This window comes from Carassius auratus, chromosome 22 (assembly GCF_003368295.1).
Source record: "Carassius auratus strain Wakin chromosome 22, ASM336829v1, whole genome shotgun sequence".
Classification (NCBI taxonomy): Eukaryota; Metazoa; Chordata; class Actinopteri; order Cypriniformes; family Cyprinidae; genus Carassius; species Carassius auratus.
Genome location: NC_039264.1, coordinates 22133322 through 22161006, shown reverse-complemented (window position 1 = coordinate 22161006; position 27685 = coordinate 22133322). Strand labels below are relative to the sequence as shown.

The 27685-nt window shown below is 40.3% G+C and overlaps 2 protein-coding genes across 3 annotated transcripts; one reads left to right on the top strand and one right to left on the bottom strand.

Moving 5' to 3' along the window:
- Positions 1-107: 107 nt before the first annotated feature.
- On the bottom strand, positions 108-13759 carry LOC113040016 (chromatin assembly factor 1 subunit A-like). The gene is made up of 16 exons (XM_026198204.1): positions 13420-13759; positions 12529-12576; positions 10491-11053; positions 10356-10394; positions 9878-10122; positions 9738-9798; positions 9579-9647; positions 9084-9298; positions 8811-8982; positions 5099-5179; positions 4898-4999; positions 4579-4825; positions 4052-4184; positions 1185-1482; positions 1006-1090; positions 108-926 (listed from the first exon to the last, which is right to left on the bottom strand). The coding sequence occupies exons 1-16, from the start codon at positions 13472-13474 to the stop codon at positions 802-804; spliced, it is 2538 nt and encodes an 845-aa protein (XP_026053989.1). The 5' UTR covers positions 13475-13759; the 3' UTR covers positions 108-801.
- LOC113040018 (secretory carrier-associated membrane protein 4-like) lies at positions 12783-20877 on the top strand. Of its 2 annotated transcripts, none has more exons than XM_026198207.1 (7): positions 12783-12801; positions 14818-14904; positions 15711-15839; positions 15941-16097; positions 16174-16275; positions 19202-19319; positions 19413-20877. In XM_026198207.1, the coding sequence occupies exons 2-7, from the start codon at positions 14898-14900 to the stop codon at positions 19593-19595; spliced, it is 696 nt and encodes a 231-aa protein (XP_026053992.1). In that variant the 5' UTR covers positions 12783-12801; positions 14818-14897; the 3' UTR covers positions 19596-20877. The 2 variants fall into 2 exon arrangements, with proteins under 2 accessions (XP_026053992.1, XP_026053991.1); XM_026198206.1 differs by lacking the exon at positions 12783-12801 and adding an exon at positions 14323-14466.
- Positions 20878-27685: the final 6808 nt, after the last annotated feature.

Sequence of the window (27685 nt, the reverse complement as noted above, 5' to 3'; positions counted from 1 at the left end):
GTGATGTATGAAATAAAATGCGTTGTCAGATGAGATGTGTGTATGTGCAAGAAACCAAATGTCATGTGATCACTTGGAAGGAAAATGTTTGTTAACATTAAAAGTTGTTCATTTTTAAATAATGCTTTATTTAAACAAGCTTTGTAAGAAACCCATTACAACTGCAAACTACGGCGCAGTTTGAGACAATTAAGAAAACACGTCGCAAAAAGAAACGTCAATGCTGCTGTTTTTTCCCCATATTGGACGGCCATCTACTATTTCAGTTTCTACACCATTTTTCAAAAAACCACAAATAGTATTTACACCGCACATGGCAGCCTGGTCAATGCAAAGCTGTTTTTATACAAAGCCTCTTGGAAAAGAATACAAGGGAAAGACATCAGGTGGGCTAAACAAGTTACGATGGGGGTAGAAGAAAGAAAGAAAGACAGAAATGGAATATAAAAGTGCAATATATTTCAATTGTCATTATTTTTTAAAGACATACACCAGTTCAAGTATTCTGAATGGAAAAAAAATAATAATAAAGGATTTAAAACAAGGTGCCGAGCACTGAGCCCAGCAGAGAGCATCAACCTCCTAAATGGTGTCAGTCTTGAAGAATGTACCAGCAGAGCTTTCAAAAACTGGGACCTCACCTAGGAAGAATGGTACACCATCTAACAGTCCTCCACTTAGAGAAGAGGAGACAATTGATTCATTCTGGGGACCTTTAATACGGTGTGATCCATCAAACTGTAGATCAGATTGGGAGCGTCTGGTTCACGGTTCACGTGCCCAACAGGAAGGGGTCAGATCTCAGGCGGTGGCAGGGGTGAGGCAGGGTAGGGCAAGAGCAGCAGTTTCGGATGCATTCGTGTCCATGGGCTCTGTTTCTCTCTCGGTTTGTTGCAAGGATGTGTTGGCATCCTGTTCAGAGGATCCTGAGAGAAAAAACACCTTTATCAAGCTTATTCTGGCAGATTTGTTTGTTGTCGAGCTTTATTAGCAACATATACCAACCAGATTGTTCCCCGATGATGATACAATCATCGTCTTCATCATCTTCAGTGTCCGCTTGGAAGCCATCGGTCTCCATGGCCTCAGTCTGGATTTGTGGTGTAAAAAAAAAAAACATCAAAGTTAGCAGAAGACAAGTAAACGGAGCAAAAAAAAAACCCAACAGGTTTTTGACACTGCACCTGTTCGGAGTCGCCACATTTCTTCATGTACTTCGTGATGGAGTGGCTGCTGGCGCTCTTCCTCTTGTTGGAGGGTGTGGTGGAGCTGGACGCGGTGGGCGAGTTGCCCTGTGAGCCGGCGTGCTCGTCGCGGGTGATCTGAGCGCCGGAGGTGAGGTAGGTCCACTGGCAGGGAACGGGCAAGGCCTCCTGAGAATGACGGGCCAGAACTTCTGGATGCACGTACCAGCAGCATCTTCTGTAAGTGGAGCGCTTTTCGTACACGGCGTGCTCCTTTATGATACGCCTGATGTGGATCCTTTTGGCAAACCAAGAAAACATGCTTAGAAATCTGCTTTTTGTTGCTTTGTTATATTCTGACATTGTCAAATGTCAAAACTGGAAGCCAATGACATGTTTTCCAGGCATTAGGCAAACGACTCGTTGATTTACACAGAAATATGCACCAAAATAGCCATTTATTTCCATAGCCCCTTTCACACTGCCATTCCGGCAAATACAGGGGTAAAGTGTTCCTGTAATTGTTCCCTGGTCGCTAGATTTGGCACTTTCACACTGCCAGTGATGACCCGGTATATGTGCGTGCTTTCACACACAACCCTTGAAGATCCCGTAACGACACGTGACATCAGCGCGTGACGTGTAATGTACGAGTCGACAAAGCTTGGCACGTTATACTTTAACCGAAGCAAGCAAACGATCTCTGCATCAGCGCGGAAAGTGAGGAACTAACTGATCTCTGCTTCATTACAGTTTGCACATATGTTTTCGTCGCGAATGTTGATCTTCCTTCAAAACAGCCGGTAAAAAAGTCGCGCGATAACGCGCGTCATCACTTCGATACCGAATTAGATCTGGCTTTTGTTCACACAGCGCTCGTTCCGGATCGATTACCGCAATGTTACTATGTCCCCGACCCGGGTTCGATTCGGTAATCAATTCCGGGACGTGGTTGCTTTCACACAGAAGGCGACCAGGCAATGTTACGGGAATATTGCGGGTCCGACGTGCAGTGTGAAAGGGGCTCATGTATAATACCTGTGTTTGCAGGAATGATGAAAACTGAACCCCAGTTTTGCATCAGTAATACCCAACTGTTTTTTTTTAAGCCTGTATATGCCTTTCAACGGGCGGTTGCTAACTAGTGACTAAAGGGGACTGCTGATGTTAGGGGAACATTAAACATCACACAAAACAGGAAAACTTGTCTACTCACTTTTACATAGTCTAGTCCATTTTTACAGCTTCATTGTTTACAATCACACTCTTGCAAACTACTCAAACTTTCCAACTTGTCTTTAAATAAAGGCTGAAAGTGTCAGAAGCTTAAAGGATCAGTTCACTTCCAGAATCAAATTTCCTGATAATTAGTGATGGCCAAGGGGTTGAAGGTCCAAATAGATGAGCTTTTGTGGTTAAGAGTATATTATTATTTTTTGTTTTTCCCCTATTTTTTATTTTGTTTTTCTAGATAAGACCCTTATTCTTAGCCCTGTGAATCTGCACTGATACCGCAATTTGGACCTTCAACCCACGACTCGTCGACAGCAACATAACTGATATTGGTGAACATGGTAAGCAAGCTCTGCTTTGTTTACGTTTCTTATATGCGTATATCCTTGTTTCAGTTTCTCCTTTTGAATGACGAATAATTATAATACGAACACCGATAAATCATATTGTCATAGCCCTGTGTTTATTATCTACGTTGAATCTATGAAAGCAGTTAAATCTTCGGTTTATTCAGCTGCAGTGATGGGTATTTCCTGGGTTTCTTTGGGGTGTATTTGGAGTTTCAGCACAAGAGCGCCTTCTGGCCTTCAGATGGAGATTTACTGCTGATCAAAGAACTGTGCTTCACTGAAAGATACGCATGAAAATTGCAGCTTCTCCCTTATCATGATTGCGATTTCATTTCGATTTATTGTGCAGCCCTTACAAATTTACATTATTGATAGCTGCCGATATAGACGGCTAACTCCTCTCACACAGGCGCAGAATGCACATGTTTGTTTGTAGTCGGCTGCAGTGTGTTCAAGTGCAGCTTTTTGTCCAGACTCTGCTGACGCGAGGTGACAACACTGAAGGCTTTCTTCGCTGCTAGTTCTTTGAAGTCAGCTTGGTGTATCCCAGCCTTTACAATGCGGTTCAATGTGTTAACAACAGTTAACTACATTTGTTAAACTAATAATGAAAAATTGTTCCAAAGCATTTATTAATCTTAGCTGATGTTGATTCCAACACTTACTAATACATTATTTAAAATCAAAAGTTAATGTTATTAAATTGAACTTGAGCAAACAGACCAACAATAAACAGTTGTATTTTTAATGATAAAGATTAATACAGTAACAAATGTATTGCTCATTGTTAGTTAAGAGCCCCTTTCACACAGTAATACCAGTAAATTGCTGTAAAATTTCTGCCCCATTCACACATCAGTTTCAAAATACCGTGATGTAACTGGAATTAACCTCTTAACTTCTGTATTAGATGACTTCAGAAGGAACTACACAGCATGGTGTAAATGTGTCATCTGCGTCAGATTGTTATGATTGGCCCACAGTATAGACGCCTTATGTCAGCGTGCTCATACCAGTAATCTCATTTTGTTCACACAGAGCACATTAACGGTGATGGTACAACTTTTCTTACTGGTAAATTGGCAGAATGAATTTACCGATATTTTTGAAAAGGACCAGTTAACACATGATCACTTAATGGTAATTAACTGGTAACTTTTCAGCAAAGACTGTATATGTGAAAGGGACTAATGTTAGTGTATGAAATAAAGTTGGATCCAGGCTTTTTGTCAAGTGAATCATTCAGATGCTAACTTTCAGTATGGCACTGCAAGGCTGGGTTACCTGGCTGGGACGTTGTCAGTAAAACTTCCTGTGGGTGAGGATGCTTGCTGGCGACAGAACTCCAGGAACTCATTGATTATGACCTTACTGCTGTTCACATTCCCATGCAGCAAGGGCAGCAGCTGTGACAGCACTGAAGAGATGTGAAAATGCATTATCAGCACAGCAAAACATGTAAGAGGTTTTGCGGTGCGACTATTTAAAGCATATAGTGAAAACAGTTCCAGATTTGTGCAAACATGAAAATATTCATGTGTGCCCATTTTTGGGTGTGAATTTTTGCTGGTGATTCACACGAACTCTGTTGCACCACTCAAGGTGTGTGTGAATAGGCTGAAAACGGCCTATAATACAGTGTGCACTTTTCATCACAAAGCAAATTCCATCCTTGTATGATCTTTTGCAAGGCTAATTGTAACAATAGAGTTTCATAAAGCAAAACAGACTGCAGATAAGAAAACTTTAGCTTCTAAACATGTCTATAATCTACCAAGCATATAACAGACAAGCTCACTAGCTGTACTCACATTTCTCATTCCTCTGTTGGCGTGAGAGGTCCTGTTCAGGGGTGCGTGGCTCGTCTCTGGGTAAAGGCTCAAGCATGCAGATAGCGTACGGTTGAAGGAGGTCCAGCGCAGGCTCTTCCCCGTCCCACAGGCAGCCGCGGACCACCGCCTCCAACACCCTCACCTTCCCTTTAGACATCAGCTCATTCTCCCATTCACGCGCCTTCATCCTCTGACGCACCTTCTGCTTCTCTGGATCTCCACCCTCCTGCAAGAGCAGCCCGTTAGCATCATGACATGACTGAATGGGGCGACTGAAGAAGCAGGGCGTCTAAAATACCTCATCTTCCTCAAGTGCTCCTTCCCCTTCAGACAGATAACCGTGGGGCACAAAGAACCCATCATCGTCATCGTCATCATCTCCTCCTTCATCGTCATCATCCTGGATGGAAAAGCCCGGTTGAAGTCAACATCATATTCTCACATACAGGCAATAGTGGCTAATCTGTCACTACAGAAACAGTGAGGTCATGTGACTCACCCCCTCACTGTGTGACAGAGACTCTCCTGGCTCCTCTTCCTCCCACTCTTCATCACTGTCCACCTCATAATCCAGCAACTCCTGACAAGACAAAAACGTTAAAGTTAAACGTTAAAAGTTTAGGTCAATAATAGTTACATTTCGTCACAGTGAGATAGATAATTGACGGTTCGCAAAGACCTGCCCCTCCTTAGTTACAGCTGTCATCCCTGACAAACAATGCAGCTCTCACAATACACGTTCTCACGCTAGTGTTTTCAAATCGTCATATCGTCAGCCCGTGAGATCGACGATACACGATATTATCGTGGGTGGGTGGAGCAAGAGAGAGACTCTTTGTTCTTGTCAAATAATAGCTGGGCAGTTTGATAGCTGAATTATAATAGGCCGACAAATAAAAATAATAATTATTATTATAATTTAATAGGAGAATGAGCCTAATATTGTCTTGACTATCGACAGAGAAATCTATTATCGATATAAAATATTATCGTACATCGGCAGAACCCTATCTCACGATGCGCAAAATACATTGCAGAGCAGAGGAAACTGAAAACGTGCCGACAGACAATACAGAGCAGGTTACTTCTGGTAAGAAACAAGGTCTCAGGACTCTTTTAAATTTGGTCATTTTTAAAGATATTTAAAACGATATACCATTTTGCGGCTCTGTAATGTGTTGTGACAGAACAAGTTAAGTTAAGTTAAGTTAAAACACATGAACAGATTGTCTTTTCATATTTATGTAAAGCACACATCATTTTTTAGGTTTAAGTGCACCAAAGTTAATCTAATCTCCTGTCTGGTTAAGGCTAGAAGGGATACAGCTGCAGCTACTGGGCATGCGCATTTAGATATTTTCAGAGTATACAAATCACATGGGGCCATAGTTTCATAGTTTCAGTGTCACAATGTCGGTCTTTTTGCAGTAAAGCAGTCCCTCCAGGATTTCGCTGAACTGACTTTTGAGCCCTAAAATAACTGATTTTGCTGCGGCTTTTCTCAAATTTTGTGGTGATATTTGCGGCATGTCTTATTGTTTCGCAGTGAAAATATACCACAGAGTAGGAGTGGGACGATACAGGTACCTCACGATTCAATTCTGTGGCGATATGTGGTCCACGATATGATAATATCACGATTCGCGATATCTACGATATTGAATATATTGGAAGAAATTTCATCAACGATATATGTGACAGAAAAGAAAAAGAAGGAATAAGGACATTTTATGCATTTATTAATGGCAACATTTCCAACATTGTGCAAAGAAATATGCATTGGCATAATAACTCACTGCCTCCTAGTCTTAAATGTAAACACTGTACATCTAGACAGATAGAAGTGCATGAACATTACAAAACAACATTAACATGTGTAAACCATAATACTGAAACGTCAGTAGTAAGTTACTGTAAACAGTGGACACATCAAGGCATATTCTTCTTGAGGAACAAAGATGAAGAGATCAGCTGATCAGCATGCTCAGATGTAAGAGCACACCTCTGAGCAGAGATTATGTCAAATAAATTCGGCGATGGACTAAAGCTTTGCTTTAAACGCAGTAGTGATTGTCGGCTGACTTGGTTTGCCCTCATTATCACCTGAGAGTAGCTCACAGTGATAGCGAACGAGGTGCATTTGCAGATTGGTAGTGTTGCTGTTATATTTGATCTTTGCAAAGCAGTTCTTGCAGATTGCATAGTCTTTATCCAGTGCCTTTCCCTCGACTGTCTCGTAAAACCCGAAGTGTCTCCACACTTTAGAGTGGAAACTAGCGGGTGGGTCTTTGATTCGTTTTTTATTGTATTCCGCCATTCTTCTCGCTTCTCTTTTTTTCTGCAATTCTCTGTTGTTGTTAGTTAACTTGTGTTCTTCATCGGCCGCTGTTTGCGCCACTTTACCCCTATTTACTCGAACAGCGCCCCCCGCAAACAGAATGGTAGATATTGGGTAGTGACAGTGACACTGACAAAGGGGTAAATTAATCATTTTGTGTTGTAATAAAATATCGATATTGGGCGTTAGTGTATCGATTATTTATTGGGACAGAGAGCACAACAATATATTGCAATATCGATTTTTTTTTCCCACTCCTACCACAGAGAACATTCTTCAAACAATTATGTCTTTTCTGACTTGGAGAACCACTGTAGGGCTCCAGACTAGCATTTGAGGCCACCAGCTCTAGAGCCATTTAGTTCTAGAGGAGGCTCCAGCACCTGACAGGAAAGCACTCACCCTTATCACACATGTACATCTCAGAGACAGCTCATGTCTGTATTTACATATGCAAGATGTATTTTTAAGCGTGCTTGATCATCTGTAGTACTTCTCTAAGATGTTTCCTGTCAGATAGACATTTATTAGAATGCATGTAAAACTGCTTCTGAGACGTTTATCAGAGTAGCTACACAGCAGATGATTCCCGGATCTTTAGCAGACGTCTTACACATGTAATACATATATTACGTCTGATAAAATGTTTCATAGGGTCACGCCATGCCGCATCCAGTGTAGACAGCATCACTGATTATACTGAGTTCTATTGACTGCTCTATATATAATGAATCTCTATTATAGATTTTTTATGTTTTTTTTTTTGTATTTTGTCACATTGCACCGTGCCACTCGCATACAGTGTAGACACGGTGTTAGGAACCACTAGTTGTTCTCCCTTATAAGGAACACTCGGGCCCTTGACAGTGACCAATGAACTTCTGTGAATGCTAAAAAACTGACAGCCCACTTTCCTGATCAGATCTCATTCCAAACTTTTCCTAAGTAAACAAAGCCACAGACCTTATCCTTGGATTATCTTATAAGAAATCACATTTTCCTTGATATTTAAAAAAAAATTACCTCTTTCAAGAAGCACAGAAACAACTCAAGTCTATTTAGACAGTAATCACAAGCACAACACTGTTGCCACAACAACAGTAAAGTTTAAAGGGTTAGTTCGCCCAAAAAATGAAAATTATGTCATTAATAACTCACCCTTATGCTGTTCCAAACATGTAAGACCTCTGTTCATCTTCGGAACACAGTTTAAGATATTTTAGATTTAGTCCGAGAGCTCTCAGTCCCTCCATTGAATCTGTGTGTACGGTATACTGTCCATTTCCAGAAAGGTAAGAAAAACATCATAAAAGTAGTCCATGTGACATCAGAGGGTCCGTTGGAATTTTTTGAAGCATCGAAAATACATTTTGGTCTAAAAATAGCAAAAACTATGACTTCTTAAGTCATTTGCGGATTAATGCGTATTAGAGATGCGAACCGTTTAAAACGATTCAGTTTGATTTGGTGAACTGAATGATTTGTTCGCAAACCGGAAATCCAGCTGCTTTGTTTTGAACTCTCTCTCACAACAGACACGGAAGAGAAGACAATGCTGAATAAAGTCGTCGTTTTTGCTATTTTTGGACCAAAATGTATTTTTGATGCTTCAAAAAATTCCAACGGACCCTCTGATGTCACATGGACTACTTTGATGATGTTTTTCTTACCTTTCTGGAAATGGACAGTATACCGTACACACAGATTCAATGGAGGGACTGAGAGCTCTCGGACTAAATCTAAAATATCTTAAACTGTGTTCCGAAGAAAAAAGGAGGTCTTACATGTTTGGAACAGCATAAGGGTGAGTTATTAATGACATAATTTTCATTTTTGGGGCGAACTAACCCTTTAAGGTGGCTCTGTTTTTTACCTTGTCCTGTCTAAGTGGGCAGCGTGGAGAGATGTGAGTGCTCTTTTTGCAGCAGGTCCCCCAGTAAGCTGGACGATAGTTGTCATGGAACTGCAGGAGTTTCATGCGCCCATAACGGTGACGGTCTGGGACGTCATCTGCCTTTTGGCTGTCAGTTATGACCATGCAATCTCTAATAACAGAGAACAAACAAAGAATAAGCCTTCTCCTCTCATAAATTGCAGCTGGTGTTTCCCGCACAATATCTCAGCAACAGGTTCAATGTGGCTTTACCTTACTGCACTGTGACTGGGCCTGGTTGGACCTGAACTGCGAGGTTTGTGCCCAGTCCAGTCCTTCAGTCCATTAAGAGTGCTGTCAGGTTGGGCAAGATAATGGTCCAGTTCCTCTAGAACAGCGTCTTCACATTGCACTCGAGTCAGTGGAGCTAGAGACATGTTCGTTTTAATCTCAAAGGGAGCAAACTTCCCACAAGCAGACGCCAGAGTCTGAAACACAGAACAATAGTGACAAAACATGAATGGAGAAGAAAAGCAAGACATCTCATCGGTTTGTCCAACAAGGCCTCATTCTCGATTTATGTCATCGGTAAATGATTTGAAAGGAAAGTTTGACAAGCTAGGCTTATTTCAGTTAGTCTGACTTATTGTCAGTTGATTTGATTTTAAATAAGTCAGGCTAACTGAAATAAGCCTGGCTTGTTGGGTAAACTTACTTTATGAAACAGGCCTCAGGTCTTTATTCCACACTGTGTAATGTGAATCTTACCTTTGGTGCCAACTGGGTCTTGGGCTTCTGTAGAAACCGTGTTATCTCAGCCTTCTCAGCTTTGATTCGCTGAACAGATGCACAAACACAATGAGGACCTGAACCATTTGCAAATTAGATCTGAAGCTCTCAGGAAAAAAGGCTGATAAAACCACTCACTTCCTTCTCTTCCTTCAACCGTTTTTCCTCGTCTTTCTTCCTCTTCTCTTCCAGTTTGGCTCTAAATAGGATTTACACCAGATTTTAAAACTCAAATCCTTTATGAAATTAATACAAACATCAGTACTACTAACACTCACTCGATTTTCATTTGCCGCTGCTCTTCTTTAGCTTTTAGTTTCTCTGCCTTTTCTTTCTCCTCTCTCTCCTTTTTCTCCCGCCGCTCTTTTTCATCTTTTTCCTTCTTTTCCCTCTTCTCCTTCTCCTTCTCTTCTTTTAGTTTGCGGGCCTCCTCTCTCTTCCTCTCCTTGGCAGCTTTGGCCTCCTCTTTCTGGCGCTCTTTCTCTTCCTTTCGTTGCCGCTTCTCTTCCTGCTCTTGGACACTCTGAAGGACAAGAAGACAAAGAGCTATTCAAATGAAGTGCAGAATTCCACAGTGACAAGACTTTAAAACGAAACAATCAATCCTTCTTGAACCCTTAAAGCGCAAACATTCCCATTGTGATAAAACTTGGTTTGAGACTTTAGGAAGAGAAATAACCCACAAAAACCTAACTCAAAACCTGATTAACACTACACTAAAAGTGTTGGTTGATAAATAGAAATATGTGATTTTACCTTAAGGGATCTTCTCTTCATTTTACTATCTGCATCAATCTATGACGTTGGCAGAAAGAAAAGAGACCGATCAATAGGACAAACTTTTTAGCAACAGAAGAGAAAACGATAAAGAATTAATTCATGACTACTCACAGAGGCCGGGGTGGTGGGTGCACTCTTGCTGGGCTCTGGTGAGCTCTCTACCGCTGAGAGTGAGCTGGTAGACTCGGTCGACAGCACAGACTCATTCCCGTGACTCACTTCAGCCTCCTTCTGCTCCTCTTCCTCAGTGTCAGAATCCTGAGTGATGTCCAGCAGCGGAAGGGCATCTTCATCCTCCTCCATCTCGTTGTTTTTCAGTGGCACTGTTGGTTCTGTGGCATTATTTGTTGTTTCTTCACTAAGGGGGCAGGTGGTAGCAACTGGAGGAGCAGGCTGCTGTGTGACAGCATCGTTTGAGTCTTCAGTGAGGTCGACTGTGGCTTCAGGGCCAGAGCGGACCGGGGAATGCTTCTGTCTGCTCATGAAGCAATCAAGTGGTCCGCGGCCATTAACCAGCGCTGGGCCATGATGCAGTGGGGTGGAGGATCTGTCCGTTTCATTTTCTCCATCTGACACACTGGGTTCAGAAGACTTGGGGGCAACTGGTACTTTGGTTCTTTTGGGCTCATTGCATTCCTTGGGTTCTGGGTTGAGCCTTTTGAAAGGTAAACGTGCTGTAGGGAGGCAAAACTATTAGCTAATCTGTGCCTGTGCTCAATGAATCTCTTATTTACATTATGTCTACACTTTCTTTGTTTTAGTGAATGTTCCCAGTGTCTTGTCACAACTCTGCATTAATGAAATCATCAGATATGTCTGTGATTGGCTATATTGCTCAACACTGCAAAACCACGATGAAAAGTCCAGAACCTACGGGATGTTTTGCCGCTGATCGTACATGTAGCGCTCCAGTCTATCTGTACAGCATGTCGACATGTTACTTAAAAAACTAGACCGGTTGAACACTGAGCTAGGCCTGCTTTATTTTATTTTTCGGGAAGAACAAGACCAGTACCATCCTTCAAAGCACACAGAAGTATTCAGTGCATGTTTTAGTTTTTTCATGCTATTACGAGAATTATTTAATTTCATATGGATGTATATTAAGGCTGCACGATTATGAAAAAAAATTATGATTGTCGATTATTCCCTTGAAATTGTAATTGGGATTATAAATTACGATACCATAGTTCGATGCAACTACATGCAGTATTTTTATATGAAAATAAGCTAAAAACCAAACTATTTAAACCTCAAATGTCAACTATACATCCGATTGGCTTTTTTAAATTATAAAAAAGTAAAAATATGAATGGTATTATGTTATACTAAAACTACAAATGAAAATAATGAGAAACACCCATAAGATAACATGTAGAAAGAAAAAAACGTAAAATCTTAAGTGTGCAGAATAACAAGTGGACTTTGAACGATTACGTAATCGTTCAATCACGTTTATAAATGTGATTAATTGTGCAGCCCTAATGTATACATGTATATAAGTGTAGGTTAGGCCTATTTATTTTATTCAGAAGTTCTCTGCTCTCAGAAGCTCTGCTGGTGTGTGATCATTTGAGGATGTGAGAATGCAGATTTTGTTGTGGCTCTGTATGCTGCTGTTTGCATGTTAAAATATTTGTTTGTATTTTTTTATATGCATCACGGATGCTTGTCCAATCCATTTTTATCTAATACTAATATATTATTCCAATCTTCTCAATTAACAGTTAATATTCGGATAACGAGCAGTGGTTCTCGGTCATTAACTGAAATAAATCACACATCCCTTCTGAATGGATCTACCTGTTTAATCACCATCATCCAACAGTACAGTTATATAAACAATCAACATGAGAAAATAAAACTATAAATAAATAAATGTGAAAATCCTTCAGTCAATAAGTGTTTAAAAAAAGCTAATAAAAGACAGTGACACTATAAGAATAACTTTGTAAAACATATTTGGAAATGGTTTAGTGTTTTTATTCTTCTCTTCAGCAGTAATGGTCATTGATAGCTCATGAAAAAGTTTGCTTACATCTCATTACAATAATTTCCTACCTTATTTAACAAATATATATATAAGTTTGTAAGTGTAATATGTAAGTTACACGTATACCAATATCATGTGTTTCTGGTTGGTACTTACCTTGAACAAGCTTCTTGTTGGCATTAGCTTTACCCACACAGTTCATGCCTGAAATACCAGAAGAGTTTGTTAAGGTCAAATCTTTTATCAGAAATACATATACAGGCAATACACAAAAAATAAATAAAAAGGCACTAGGTAACGCAAAACAATACTCGTTGTCATAGTAACGTTACGTCTCGTCAAAACAAAGGTAACGTAACTGAACTGCTACCACTGCACGCTAACTATTAGTTGACAGTCACATCGAGCCCAAAGATGTGATTTTCGAGGGTAAGTAGTAACTTTAAACTATTTAAATTTCAAAAAGTCCCAACATGAAACGCAGAGCGCGCACAAACTCCCAAAGAAAAACTGCAGGTCGAATGTAAGTTATATGTTTAGTTCTGATCTCCCGCCATTCGGTGAATGATGGTCTGTAGAGGCCTGTGGCCACTGAACCTGTGTCTAGGAGCCATAGTTCATCAATTAACATAAGTCTGAGCAACAAAGACCTCGACTGAGCTCAGAACAACACAAACGGGGCTTATTTCGAGAAACCCGCTCGAATACAGAAAAAAAAAAATCAACATTACAAGTAATGAAGTCACTTTTTGAGCGAGTAGAAATCAAGATTGTCAACAACAAATCTGAGCTCACCTGCTAACATGCTATTGGTGATCCCAAAACCCTCGACAACCCCAAATGCTGCTTTGAAAGCCATTGAAGTTACATTTTTATAATCTCTCCGAAATACTAAACCCGTTTCAGAAGTATTATCCGGTAAAATAGGGAGTTTTTCCACTCTTTTCTGTTGTTAGCCACCTAAATGAGTTTTATTTACTGTATTATTCTATATACATCGAGTTTAATCATGCATTAAAGCGGTTTTATTTCACATTAAGCACAGACCTCTTCGTGGTGTGGAGGCCAGAGGCTCTTCGGCCGCGAGCATCACGACCACCATCCGCGCTCGCGCTGGAAACGTTAAACGGAAACGAGGAGCGCTGGTTTTGACTCCGTTCGCAGCTCCTTAAGGCTAGTCATCGACTCCACGTCTTTTCCAGGTGTGACATTAACGTGTCAACGGCAAACTCGCTGGATTTCTGTTAGTTTTGCAGTTGTAGGTTGTGTTTTTTTCGCGTGTAATCCCGGTCCCGTCGATCCCGTCTCTTCCCCGGTCAGACTCCCTCGCGTTCCCCGCTCAGAATTGGCGGGAGCATGTTGCGGGACTGGATCGCAGGCTGCGATTGGTCAGCGGCGTTTTGCGTAACATCAACGAAGAGTAACGTTATTGGATGTCACGGTTGGTTCTGCCTCGCAACACGTGCCTTTTGCGCTTACGAAGCCTGTGATTGGACAGTGATATGATTCTCGAATAGGATTGGTTAAATAAAAATAATAAGTCGAAAAGTTATTCTGTGTAACTAATTTGACTTGGAAATTTGGTTTAGGGGTTCAGTTAACCGAAAAGTTGAAAAGTTGAAAAGTTTTTTTTTTTCTAAATAAAACTTCAAATTAGTTCGTGTTTTTTTTTTTTTCAAGATGGTTTTTAGAAGCTTGACACATTTCAAGATTTATATTTTTATAGCAAATGTACATACGTCATTAATTCTGCAAATGTCATTGAAAGATCCATAAGATACACTTAAATCCAAAAGCAGGAAAATGTTCACAAGCTTCTGCCAAAAACAACAGAAAGGTGTCGTATTCAAACATTGCCTCAAGGCAGGGAAACTGATAAATTATCTAGTCACAAGCACCGAGACCACACCTTTGATCATCTTGTAGTGGGTCTTGTAGTCTTCAACAGTTGCAACTTCCGTCCGCTACACGCAAAACAGGCCACTTTAGAACTACAATTCCCATAATGCACCCGAATGCTTGTCCACCACGGGATTTCTAGGATTCAATGCGGATTGCAGTCGCATCTACATCAAGCTATTTAGCGGTTCACAGGTATCGTATGATTAAGAATATAGACTTGAGCTTTTATTGTATTGTTAAAGCAGTTGTTTTTCTCTTAAGCATATGAAATAGTATTTCTGATTGTATAGTTTGGCTATCGCTCTTCAGTTGTGTTGGACGTGGTTAGCTGTTGGCCTGTACTATGTTTTCAAATGCCACTAATACTGTGAAATATCGATAATATAGATATATTAAATACAAAATAAGCATTTATGTTATTTAAAGACAACTTTTCTGTTCATATTTGGCTTGTAGTGTTCAACAGTTATGTATCATTTTGCTAAATGTGATCACAAGTGTGATCATTTTTGCCTGTTTTTACGATTTTTGTTTTTCTTTTAGCACTGGAAACTTCAAATCGTCAGTCCAGAGAGGGAAAAGTTCACTAGCACAAGAAACAAACATTTTTCTCAAAATTGAGAATGACAGGTGGGTGAATGAATGTCACTGTTTTCATTTTCATTTTAATGGAAGACGCCATGGAATAAAAAAAAAAAGTATAAAGTTTTAATTAAACGCGCATCTATTCTGAGTTTTTAACTTGAAATTCTGACTTTTTTCCTTGAATTCTGAATTTACATCTCACAATAATTTTTTTTTCTGTTTTTGCCACAAAATACAAAATGAAAAAGTAACTGGGACTTTTTCTTGCAATTGCGAGTTAAATCACAACTTTTCTTTTTAGAATTGTGAGTTTCCCATGTTTCTCTTAGAATTTCTCGCAATTCCATGTTTATATCTTGCAATTCCATGTTTATATCTCTGATTATATCTCACAATTCCATTTTTATCTCTTTCCATGTTTATATCTCGCAGTTTCATGTTTATATCTCGCAGTTTCATGTTTATATCTCGCAGTTTCATGTTTATATCTCGCAGTTCCATGTTTATATCTCACAATTCCATGTTTTTATCACACAATTCCATGTTTATATCTCGCAGTTCCATTTTTTATCTCACAATTACATTTTTATATCTCGCAGTTCCATGTTGTTATCTCACAATTCCATGTTTATATCTCACAGTTCCATGTTGTTATCTCACAATTCCATTCTCGCAGTTCCATGTTGTTATCTCACAATTCCATTTTTATATCTCGCAGTTCTAAGGAAAAAAAGTTCAGAATTGTGAGATATTAAAAAAAAAAAAAATTCTGTTGAAGACAATAGTTCATACTTTTCGGAATCCTGTTATTGCTTTGATTAAAATGAATAATTTCCATTTCTGCCTGACAGATCGAGCAAACAACTTCCCCCCTCTGCCAAAGTTTTTTCGCATAAAGCCATGTTTTTACCAGAACGTGGCTGAGGAAATTCCACAACCCCACCAGCAGCTTGTGCGTCGTGTTTACAATCTTTGGATGTGTGAGTAAAGAAATGTAGCCTAATCTTTACTGTGAATAGTTCGATTTCAGATTTCCAAAGTTTGACTGAAGCATCTACTGACTGACTTTTCTGTTTTTCAGTGTACTGTATCACACTGTGTGTCAATGTGGTGGCCTGCATTGCTTGGTGGGCCGGTGGGGGTGGAGCGATCAACTTTGGGTTTGCGCTCCTCTGGCTGCTGCTTTTCAGCCCATGTAGCTACACCTGCTGGTTCAGGCCACTCTATAAAGCATTTCGGTAAGGAGACCATTTTGGGAAAGAACAAATGATTCTGAGGTTTTCACTTCGATTTAACTGGTTTTGTCTTTTTTAGGGCTGATAGTTCCTTCAACTTCATGGCATTCTTCTTCATTTTCTTTTTGCAATGTGTTCTTGCCTTCATCCAGAGTCTTGGAATATCAGGTTGGGGTGCTTGGTGAGTAACATTTCATTGTTAGGATATTCAGTATTTGAAGAGATAGTCCACCAAAAAATGAAAATTCTGTCATTAAAGGGTTAGTTCACCCAAAAATGAAAATTCTGTCATTAATAACTTTACCCTCATGTCGTTCCAAACCAGTAAGACAACCGTTCATCTTCAGAACACAGTTTAAGATATTTTAGATTTAGTCCAAGAGCTCTCAGTCCCTCCAATGAAACTGTGTGTACGGTATACTGTCCATTTCCAGAAAGGTAAGAAAAACATCATCAAAGTAGTCCATGGGACATCAGAGGGTCAGTTAGAATTTGTTGAAGCATCGAAAATACATTTTGGTCCAAAAATGACAACTTTATTCAGCATTGTCTTCTCTTCCGTGTCTGTTGTGAGCGCGTTCACAGCGAAGCTGACGTGTTTTCTGGTGCACCCAATAACAAAGATAACATGTCAGCAGCGTCGTACGTCAACAGACCCGGAAGAGAAGACAATGCTGAATAAAGTTGTCATTTTTGGACCAAAATGTATTTTCGATGCTTCAACAAACTTAACCGACCCTCTGATGTCACATGGACTACTTTGAAGATGTTTTTCTTACCTTTCTGGACATGGATAGTATACCGTACACACAGCTTCAATGGAGGGACTGAGAGCTTTCGGACTAACTCTAAAATATCTTAAACTGTGTTCTGAAGATGAACGGTTGTCTTACTGGTTTGGAACGACATGAGGGTGAGTCATTAATGACATAATTTAGATTTTTGGGTGAACTATCCCTTTAATTACTCACCCACATGTCGTTCTAAAGCACTAAGACTTTCTTTCATCTTCAGAACACAAATTAAGATATTTTTGATGAAATCTCAGAGCTTTCTGACTCTGCATAGACAGCAACGCAACTGAAACGTTTCCAGATCCAGAAACATTGTAGGTACATTGAAAAAAAAAATGCCCATGGTACATCAGTGGTTCAACCATAATTTTACAAAGCTACGAGAATACTTTGTCTTAAATTTTGTTTATTTGGATGTTACAGTTCGGTCAAAAATTAAAATTCTGTCTTAACAGTTACCGTTAGCCATTGATTTCCATAGTATGAAAAAAAAAATACTATGGAACTCAGTGGCTACCGTCAACCATTTGGTTATCAACATTCTTCAAAATATCTTCTTCTGTGCTCAACAGAAGAAATTCATACAGATTGTCCTTATTTTTCAATTTGTGCCGTTTCAAAACTTTTCAGCGCACAATTTTTTACATTTATTTTTAAGGTGAATTTTTGTCTGTATGGTGACTAGATGTTGGTCCGTCGCCTTGAATTTGAGAATAGAACATGTCTGGTTTGCCACATACAGTGGCATGCGAAAAGTTTGGGAAACCCTTGTAGAATCTGTGAAAATGAAAATATTTTAACAAAATAAGAGAGATCATACTAAATGCCTGTTATTTTTTTTATTTAGTACTGTCCTGAGTAAGATATTGTACATGAAAGATGTTTACATTTAGTTCACAACACAAAAAATTGCTGAAATTATTAAAATAACCCCCTCAAAAGTTTGGGAACCCTTGGTTCTTAATACTGTGTGCTGTTACCTGGATGATTCACGACTGTCTTTCTGTTTTGTGATGGTTGTTCATGAGTCTCTTGTTTGTTCTGAACAGTTAAACTGAGCAGCGCTCTTCAGAAAAATCTTTAAGGTCCTACAGATTCTTCAGTTTTTGAAATACATCTTTTCACACTGAGGACATTTGAGGGACTCAAACACAACTATTAAAAAGGTTCAAATGTTCACTGATGCTCCAGAAGGAAAAAAAGATACATTAAGAGCTGGGGGGTGAAAACTTTTGAACACGATTGAAGATGTCCAAATTTTTCTTATTTTGTAGAAAATAGTATTTTTCCATTTAGTTCTGCCCTTCGTAAGCAACAGAAGATACATGTATGTTTCCCGGAATACAAATTAAGTACAATTGACCTTTATCTTCAAATTCCAAAAGTTTTCACCCCCTAGCTCTTAGTGCATCTTCTTTTCTTCTGGAGCATCAGTGAACGTTTGAACCTTTTTTAATAGTTGTGTTTGAGTCCCTCAATTGTCCTCAGTGTGAAAACAAAAAAGATCTCAAAATCATACAGTCACTGCTGGAAAGGGTTCAAAAATGCAAAGATGCTGGGAAACTGAAGAATCTGCAGGACCTTAAAGATTTTTCTGAAGAACAGTTCTCAGTTTAACTGTTCAGAACAAACAAGGGACTCATGCACAAACATCACAAAACAAAGACAGTCGTGGATCATCCAGGTAACAGCACACAGTATTAAGAACCAAGGGTTCCCAAACTTTTGAATGGCGTTATTTTTTATCATTTCAGGGTTTTTTTTATTTTGTTTGTGGACTATATGCAAACATGTTTTATGTACAATATCTTACTTAGGACAGTACTAAAAAAATAAAAATAACATGCATTTAGTATGATCTCTCTTATTTTTTGAAAATTATTCACATTTTCACAGATTCTGCAAGGGGTTCCCAAACTTTCGCATGCCACTGTATTGTCCATAGCCTATTTGAAGTGAGTGGGTTACCATCAGGTTTAGGTTTCCTGAACAATGAAAGCTAAGTCACTGTGTAAGTTAACTTTAGACCTTTTGTCCAATACAGTTACAGTTAACCACATTAGAAAGTGACCGTATCTTTCCAAATTGTCGTAAGTATAGTACAGTGTAGGAATGTTCAGCGAATGTGCCATGTTAAAGAGCTTATGGTTAGGTGATTCATCACTTCTATCTCTTATCACCAATCATTGGATTCATAGTCTTAATTCATAATCTTGTTAATTGAGCTTAATTGATTCAATGATTTCAATCTTTGCGTGGGAATATCAGTTGCTTCCATTGATGTTAACTCACCATATTTTTCTCTTTTTACAGTGGTTGGATTGCCACAGTGATGTTTTTCGGCACAAATGTAGTCTCGGCTATATTCATGCTCATCTGTACTCTGCTCTTTACCATAGATACAGTTCTAATGGTGTTCATTCTTATCAAGGTATGATTTGCGCATATATATACACACACCCCACCCTTAATGAGTAAACCCTTAAACCAAAATGAAAGTGACAACAGTTTTGTTTCCTAAAAGGTTCATCGACTGTATCGCGGTGGAGGAGGCAGTTTTCAGCAGGCTCAGGAAGAATGGAGCACTGGGGTGTGGAAAAGCGCCCCTGTGAGGCAAGCTGGATTCAATGCCATCTCTGAAACCGGCCCCAGCCTGCCCCAGTATCCAGCCGCAGTGCCCAGTTACCCAGAGAGCGGGCCCTGGTGATACCTCTTCTGAACTACAGATGGGGCCAGAGCACAAATGCTTGTCTTAACATTAAAGGGCACATTGAAGTGGGACCCCAAGAAAACACTTCGGCCAGATCACAAACTTGTGAATATTTCCATTGTTTTTGAACAATGTAGCAAAAAGATCTTATGTTAAATCACTCCTTAAAGAATGAGCATAAACCTAATTATTTTTTATTTTTTTTTGCCTTAAAATAATCAATTTTATGTGAATGAGGATCTAAAATGTGTCAAACCACTTTCCTGGGTGCAAATTCTGCTAAAACGCTAATAACCAAGCCAAATCAGCAAACAGCTCCTTTAAAAACTCTCTCAACACATACTACTCTCAAACAGATGGCAAAATGGTGGACCGTAAACAGCAAAAAAATTACGCTTTACATTTACGAATTCATCTCATTTCATCTTAGCCTTGATTTTTCTTAGCATTGTTTGAGAAAGAAATCAAAATATTTGCATATCAAATCACTGAACTGTGTAGAATACAAATGCAGATTGCATCACGTACAATCACATTAGTGTTTCAGGGAAAGTGAATTTTAAAAGAGTAAAAAGCATGTCAGAATTTCTTTTCTCAAACATGGCAGCTTTTCTATTTACTTCATGAAATTAGCTCTCACATTTCCACATCAATTCACTTCAAACTTTGGTTAATTATTCCCTCACTTTTAAGACTCACAAGCATGTCTTTGTAAATAGTATGATTTGCATGACACCTTTTGTATATTGCTACTAAGCATTGCAGATTTTATAAGATCTATGACAGAGAATGTTTCTTGCAAACATATTGTGCCTGCTTTCTTTTCTGTTCAAAGCTTTCCACATCTTCTAAATGAAGACTGCCTTAATTGTTCATGCAAATGAAGCATGTGTGAACCAATATCTTTCGAGTTTCCCTTAAGTGCTACAACTTAATTGGTCGATGTGGCTACATCCTCTGCTATTTTTAATACTGGCTTCTGAGTATGTATTACTTTGCAATTATTTCTGGTTTTACTACAGTAATCATTGTGCTTCGTATTGGAGCATTGTGATTACAAATGCGTTGGGAAGGGGGCACTCATTATGAACATGTGACTTAATCTTTTTTACTTCTCATTTAAAATCTCCCTCTACCGAGCCAAAGGAGGCTGAGTTTAAAATGTTCCATGACTGGCCTTGTGTAGCCAAAGTATTTAACAGTCCTGTATCTAAACTGTGACCACAATGGCTCTCTAACTAACTTTATTTCAATAAAAACATTCCTTTTCAGACTGAAAGTTGCCTTTATTGTTGTCACTCCCTGGTGTCAATCCTACATACAGCACCTTTAAATGTTAATCAAATGATATAACATCTCGGTTACGTATGTAACCACGGTTCCCTGAATAGGGAACGAGATGCTGCGGTGACGTCACCGGCTATGGGAACACCCCTCGGTGTGACGAATGTCTGAAGCCCTATAGAGCCTTTTACAGTTGGTAAACAAGGTGACGTATTTGTGTGGGCGGGGCTTAGCTGGAGGCAGAAAGATTCCCCTCAACACTTGAACAAACGGTAGTTAGCGAGTTTTCTTAGCTTGTTTTTTTTAACAATGGCTGGAGAAAATCTGAATATATCTGCTTTATCTGAATATTTAAGGTCACTCACTGTCCGGGACCGCGATAGTTATTTGAAGAAATTAACTTTAACGGACGGAACCAGATTGGTCGACCCGTACACAATCACTCATTGGATGGACGATCTGACAGGATTAACGTTACCTCCGATTGAGTGGCCTGACATCTACACTTACCTGATAGAGAAACCGAGCGTATAAAACCTTAGACGCGTATAACTACGTACTGAATGGTCACGTACAAGACTTAAAATACAAAGATATAACAGACGAGTTTTGTGTTGTACGATCCGAAGTTCTGCCTAGCCAGCGCCAAGGACAGAAGACGACCATGTAACGTTATCAGGCTTGGGTCATTGTAAACAGAGAAAACAACTACATCTTGACGGCGAACTGCACTTGCATGGCTGGTTGTGTAGCTAATATCAGATTAGAAAGATCACATTTCATATTTAATTAAAATGGAAAAAGCACTTTTGTTGTTAACAGTTATGCTATCTAACATGATGTTGTGTTAGTGATGTTGTTGTGTTAGCTATGATATGAGATAAGCAACAAGATATCAATTAGTTTCATTTTTAAATTTCAAATTGCCTGTTCTCCATCGATTCTGGCAACCAACAACACAACAAGACGACATTTTAAGCTCCTTGTGTAGCCGAGCCTGTGTTGGTTTGTATTAGGCGCCTCCAGTTTTCCGTTTGTTTTGCCTCCAGCTAGCGCCATGACGTACCTGTGACGTCCGCGCAAAAGGGGTCTATACCATCCCGCCAATCCTATTGGCCAAATAGCGCTTGGCCCCGCCCTACGCATGCGTATGCATCGTATACCTGAGTGCCGTGCTATTTTGCTCAGATTTCATGAACTGAAGAAATGCTATCAAGGTACGTAACGGCCGGGACCGCAGCATCTCATTCCCTATTCAGGGAACCGTGGTTACATACGTAACCGAGATGTTCCTGTCATGACATACATTTGTTTTTTATTCGCTAGGACCATCTTGTGGCAGTTTGGTGTTATTACAAAGAAACTGATTATGGTAAACCATTTTCTTAGTGGTTGGTTTAGGTCATGTGACTCTTGGGTTAGAGGTTAACAAGGAAATAGCCGCTGTGTTCCAGTTTCTTTCTGTGCAGTGGGCCAACAAGTCATCTCTCTGTTTTCTTTACGTTTTTGTGCCTCAGAAAGGCTTTGCCTGTAAGTTTGTTATCTTTTTTCAGTGTTTGCATTAACGTGTATATAAATATTTGTAATTCATTAGTTTGAGTTTAAAAACGAACTATTCAACATTGATGGCAATTTGTTTATAATTACACTAAGAAGAACTGATTGTAGCCTTTTAATATGTGCTCAGAGAATATTTGTCAACAGCGGAAATTAATTTGTGTTTATTTAGAGAATATTTTGTAACAAGACATTTGTAATCTTTGTATATTTCAGTTTAACAAAAAAGAGAAAGAAGAGGAAAGAACACAACAGTAAAACTTTCAACTTTACTACTGCATCTGCGCTTTTCTGACTCCTGTTAGATATCTGTCAATGTTGCGTAGATGGAACACGCATCTAGGACAGAATAGTAAAAAGGCAACCGCTCAGTAGGTACTGAAGTTCAAGGAAAGCAAGCTTCAACTCCATCATTCCTCGTTCATCATCACGCCCTGTACTCCTAGACAGTATTAGCAATTCATGATGGCGGAGAAATCTACGGAGGCTGAGAAAGCTACGGAAGCTGAGAAAGCTATGGAGGCTGGGGAAGCTACAGAGCGAAGTCAAGCATTTGAAACCAGATCTATAGCTTCTGCTTCAACTAATAGATCTAGAAGCTCATCGGCTAGCACAGCTGCTTCCAGGGCTCGCGCTTAACTGGAAGTTGCACGGGCCAGGACTGAATTCCTTAAAAAAATAATCAGAAATCTTGATTGAGAAAGCTCAACTGAAAGTTACAGAGGCATGCATGGAAGCGTCTCTGGCAGCTATAAAGCATGAAAGTGAGGTGGCAGCAGCAATTGCTGAGATGAAGGTTTTGGAGGCAGCAGCAGATAGTGAACTTGGAGAAAGGATTTCTGATGTGAGAGAAGTTTCTGATCGCACTCGTGATTACGTCATGAATCAGTCTCAACTGAGGTTATTGTCTCCAGCTGGAGATGAGCCATGTCAACTACCTCTAAAGCCCATTGTCCATGTGGTGAGGCCTGAGACACCTCCAAGGCATCATCGCTTAGCATCTTGGGATGTCAGAGATTCTTACAATAAACCTGATACTGAGAGTATAATGCAGCATCCTCAGAAGTCAGTGCAAACAACTAGTAAAAAATACCAAATTCCACCGTTCACATCTTCTCCATATAAGACAACACCACAACCATCGTTCAACAACGACACTAATGTGAGTGAGGTCGCCAGGTACTTAGCACGCCGAGAGCTTGTTAATTCAGGTCTCTTTAAGTTTGATGATCGTCCTGAGAACTATTGGGCGTGGAAGTCCTCTTTCATCAACGCAATTGAAGGTTTGCACCTGTCAGCTGCTGAGCAGTTATACCTTCTGTCTAAATGGTTGGTCTTCACATCATGTGCGAAGGATCAGAGCTGTGCACACAGGTTATCCAAACACAGGCTTGGGAAAAGCATGGGAGCGCTTGGAAGATTGCTATGGCTCTCCAGAGATTATTGAGAAATCCCTCTTTGACAGGATAGATAGCTTTCCAAAAATCAGCAACAAAGATGCGAAAAAGCTTAGAGAACTTGGAGATCTTCTACAGGAAGTGGAATCTGCGAAACATGAAGGCTACCTACCCGGACTTACTTATCTTGACACCGCACGTGGTGTTGCTCCCATCGTAGATAAGTTACCTTACAGTCTTCAGGAGAGGTGGATGGCTCAAGGTTCTCAGTACAAATCAGCACATCAAGTCGCCTTTCCTCCATTCTCATTCTTCTGTGATTTCATCTGCAGAGAGGCTCGAACACGCAACGATCCAAGTTTTGCTCTGTCTTCAGGAATCCATAGTGTGTTGAAACCAGAGCAGCAATTCAAGAGACCAATGAAAAGCTCAGTCTATACTCACAAGAAGGAAGTGTCAGCAGTGACTGTGAGTCAGACACACAGCTCAAACTATGAGTTGGATGATGTGGACAAGATCTGCCCGATTCATAAAAAGCCCCACCCTCTCAATCGTTGCAGAGGTTTTAGGATCAAACCTCTGGATGAGCGCAAGACTTTTCTAAAGGAGAAAGGTGTTTGCTACAGGTGCTGTGCAACAACCACTCATCTGGCCAGGGACTGTAAGGCAGCTATTAAATGTAAGGAATGTGGCAGTGATGCTCATATCGCAGAACTTCATCCAGGACCACCGCCTTCAAACTTATTTGATCATGGCGGGGAGGGAGAGATAGACACGCCTCAACCTGCTATAACTTCCAAGTGTACAGAAGTCTGTGGTTACGGTGAATGTTCACGGTCATGCTCTAAGATTTGCCTGGCTAAGGTTTACCCAGAAGGCCACCCAGAAGGAGCAATCAAGCTTCATGTGATCCTGGATGACCAGAGCAATAGATCGCTCGCTAGAACCAAGTTCTTCGACTTGCTGCATGTCAAAAGAGAGAAGTCAACATATACTCTACGTACCTGTGCAGGTGTGACAGAGACTGTGGGAAGAAGAGCTACTTGTTTCATTATAGAGTCTTTAGATGGAGTAATGAAGGAGAAATTGCCAACGTTGATCGAATGCAACAATATGCCAGACGACAGAGCCGAGATACCAACACCTGATGCAGCACGTTGGCACACTCACCTAAAGCCCATCGCTCATTGCATTCCTCCTTTGGATCCAGAAGCCCAAATTCTTCTCCTTTTGGGTCGTGACATCCTTCAGTTTCATAAAGTACGGGAGCAACATAATGGTCCTAATAACGCACCCTACGCGCAAAGACTAGACCTAGGATGGGTCGTAGTCGGAGACATCTACTTAGGATCTGTCCACAGGTCTGCAGCACTTAGTGCTTACCGTACCCATGTACTTGATAATGGACATCCTTCTCTACTTCTTCCATGTCCCAACAAACTCAGCGTCAGGGAGAAGTTTGACATCAAGCCTCCACCTGAGATATCTCTGGCGCACGGCACCTTCATCTTTGATGACTAAGCCATAGGAGATACCATCTTTGAGAGGACAAAGGAGGATAATAAAGTTGGATTGTCTATTGAAGACAGGCGTTTTTTTGGACATCATGGATAAAGAGATGTTCATGGACGAGAGCAATAGTTGGGTCGCACCACTCCCATTCAGAACACCTCGCCAACGACTCCCTATTAATAGAGAACAGGTATTTTCGACTCCAGCGCGCAAAAACAGGGCATCTGCTTGAACGATGTTCTTCTCTCTGGTCCTGACTTAAATAATAGCCTCTTGGGAGTCTTACTACATTTTAGAAGGGAGCTGGTAGCTGTAACTACAGACATCGAACAGATGTTTCACAGCTTCATTGTGAAAGAGGAAGATAGAGACTTCCTTCGTTTTCTCTGGTTCAAGGATAATGACACCAGCAAAGGGATTATTGAATACCGCATGAGGGTGCACGTGTTTGGTAATAGTCCATCCCCTGCTGTAGCCATTTATGGTCTTCGACGAGCAGCGGCTTATGGTGAGGAGGAATATGGTTCAGACGCCAGACACTTTGTAGAGAGAGAATTCTACGTCGATGATGGACTTTTGTCAACACCCACAGCTGCGGGAACAATCGATCTGTTGACACAAACAAAGAAAATGCTGGCCACTTCAAATTTAAAAATGCACAAGTTTGCTTCTAATAGCAAGGGAATAATGAATGCATTTCCGACCAAAGATCATGCGAAGGGACTCAAAGATAATAATAATAATAATAATAATATATTTTTATTTGTAAAGCACTTTTCATAGTTAAAAACAATCCCAAAGTACTACACATAAAGAAAATTAAAAACCGGAAAGAACACTTAAAAAATTAGCAAAAAGTAAAAAAAATTTGTAGACTTTTGCTAGGAATCCCAAAAAGGAGAGCGTTGCTGCATCTGACAGACCAAGTGTGGGACGGAGTTTAGCAATGTTCCTGAGATGATAGAAGGAGATCTTACACAGATGTTGTATGTGGGCGACAAATGTGAGTTGAGCATCAAATCTTACTCCAAGATTGGTGACTGTCGATGATAGTGGAATGTTTTGACCAGAGAAGGTGATGTGCGTTATAGGTGATGACTTGAGCTGGTGTGGTGTACCAACTAAAATAGCTTGTTTTGGAGCTATTTAGCTGTAGGAAGTTTGCCTTCATCCATGCCTCAATCTCCTCAAGACAGGAGCTCAGAGATGACAGAGTGGCTGTAGATGAAGTGAGGTTGGTTTTTATATATAGCTGAGTGTCATCGGCATAGCAATGCAATGATATTCCATGCCTGTTGATTATGTGGCCAAGGGGAAGAGTATAAATGGTGAACAGAATCGGGCCGAGAACCGACCCTTGTGGGACACCACAAGTGACTGTATGCTTCTGAGACTTTACACCTCCCAAGGAAACATACTCTGTTCTTCCAGACAGGTAGGACTGGAACCAGCTCAAAGCAGTGTCAGAGAGTCGGATAGAATGATGGAGACGCTGAAGGAGGATATTGTGATCAACCGTGTCAAAAGCTGGAGATAGATCCAGTAGGATGAGGAGCGATGGTGTGCCGGTATCAGCCGCCATCAACAGGTCATTTGTGACTCTGATCAGGGCTGTTTCAGAACTGTGAGCGGAACGGAAACCAGACTGAAATTTTTCAAAAAGGGAGTTTGAATTTAGATGATCCTGAAGATGGGCAGCAACAACTTTTTCTAGAACTTTGGACAAGAATGGAAGGTTGGAAATAGGCCTGTAGTTTGCAAGAACTTCAGGGTCTGAAGTGGGTTTTTTTTAGAAGGGGTTTGCAGACTGCAGACTGGAACTTGACCAGTGTGTAGAGAATGGTTATTAAGGGACTAAGAGAACTGATGTGTGTTTTCCCCAAAGCTGTAGGAAAAGGGCCCAGCGTACAGGTGGAAGCTTTCATCCGGTTGATGATGTCCTCAACTTGTTGCTTAGAGATTTCAGGAAAACAACAGAGAGGTTGGATGGTCCCAGGCTGTGGGTCGGCGGTGGGGACAGACAGAGCAGGAGTGCTGGAAAGGAGAGAGCGGATTGTCTCAACTTTTTTCCTGAAAAAGGTGATGAAGCTGTTGCATTTCTCTTCTGATGTGTCATTGTGTGAAGTAGTTTGTGGCTTGATGAGATGATTTATTGTGGAGAAAAGCTGCTTGGAGTTTCCCTGATTTTCACTAATGATGTTTGAGTAGAACTGTGTCCATGCTTTTTTTAGTGACATTGAGTAGGCCTTCTGATGTTCTTGATAGGATATTTTGTGAACAGTAAGTCCAGTTTTTGAAACACGCCGCTCAAGTACACGCCCCGCTGTTTTCATTTTC

Excerpts from the sequence above, each read along its gene's own strand:
- LOC113040016 (XM_026198204.1), bottom strand. The coding sequence starts at position 13,474 with ATGGTGGTCGTGATGCTCGCGGCCGAAGAGCCTCTGGCCTCCACACCA. Across the intron at positions 12,577-13,419 it reads GGCCTCCACACCACGAAGAG|GCATGAACTGTGTGGGTAAA; the intron begins GTCTGTGCTTAA and ends CTGGTATTTCAG. Across the intron at positions 11,054-12,528 it reads CAACAAGAAGCTTGTTCAAG|CACGTTTACCTTTCAAAAGG; the intron begins GTAAGTACCAAC and ends GCCTCCCTACAG.
- LOC113040018 (XM_026198207.1), top strand. Across the intron at positions 16,276-19,201 it reads ATATCAGGTTGGGGTGCTTG|TGGTTGGATTGCCACAGTGA; the intron begins GTGAGTAACATT and ends CTCTTTTTACAG. Across the intron at positions 19,320-19,412 it reads TGGTGTTCATTCTTATCAAG|GTTCATCGACTGTATCGCGG; the intron begins GTATGATTTGCG and ends GTTTCCTAAAAG.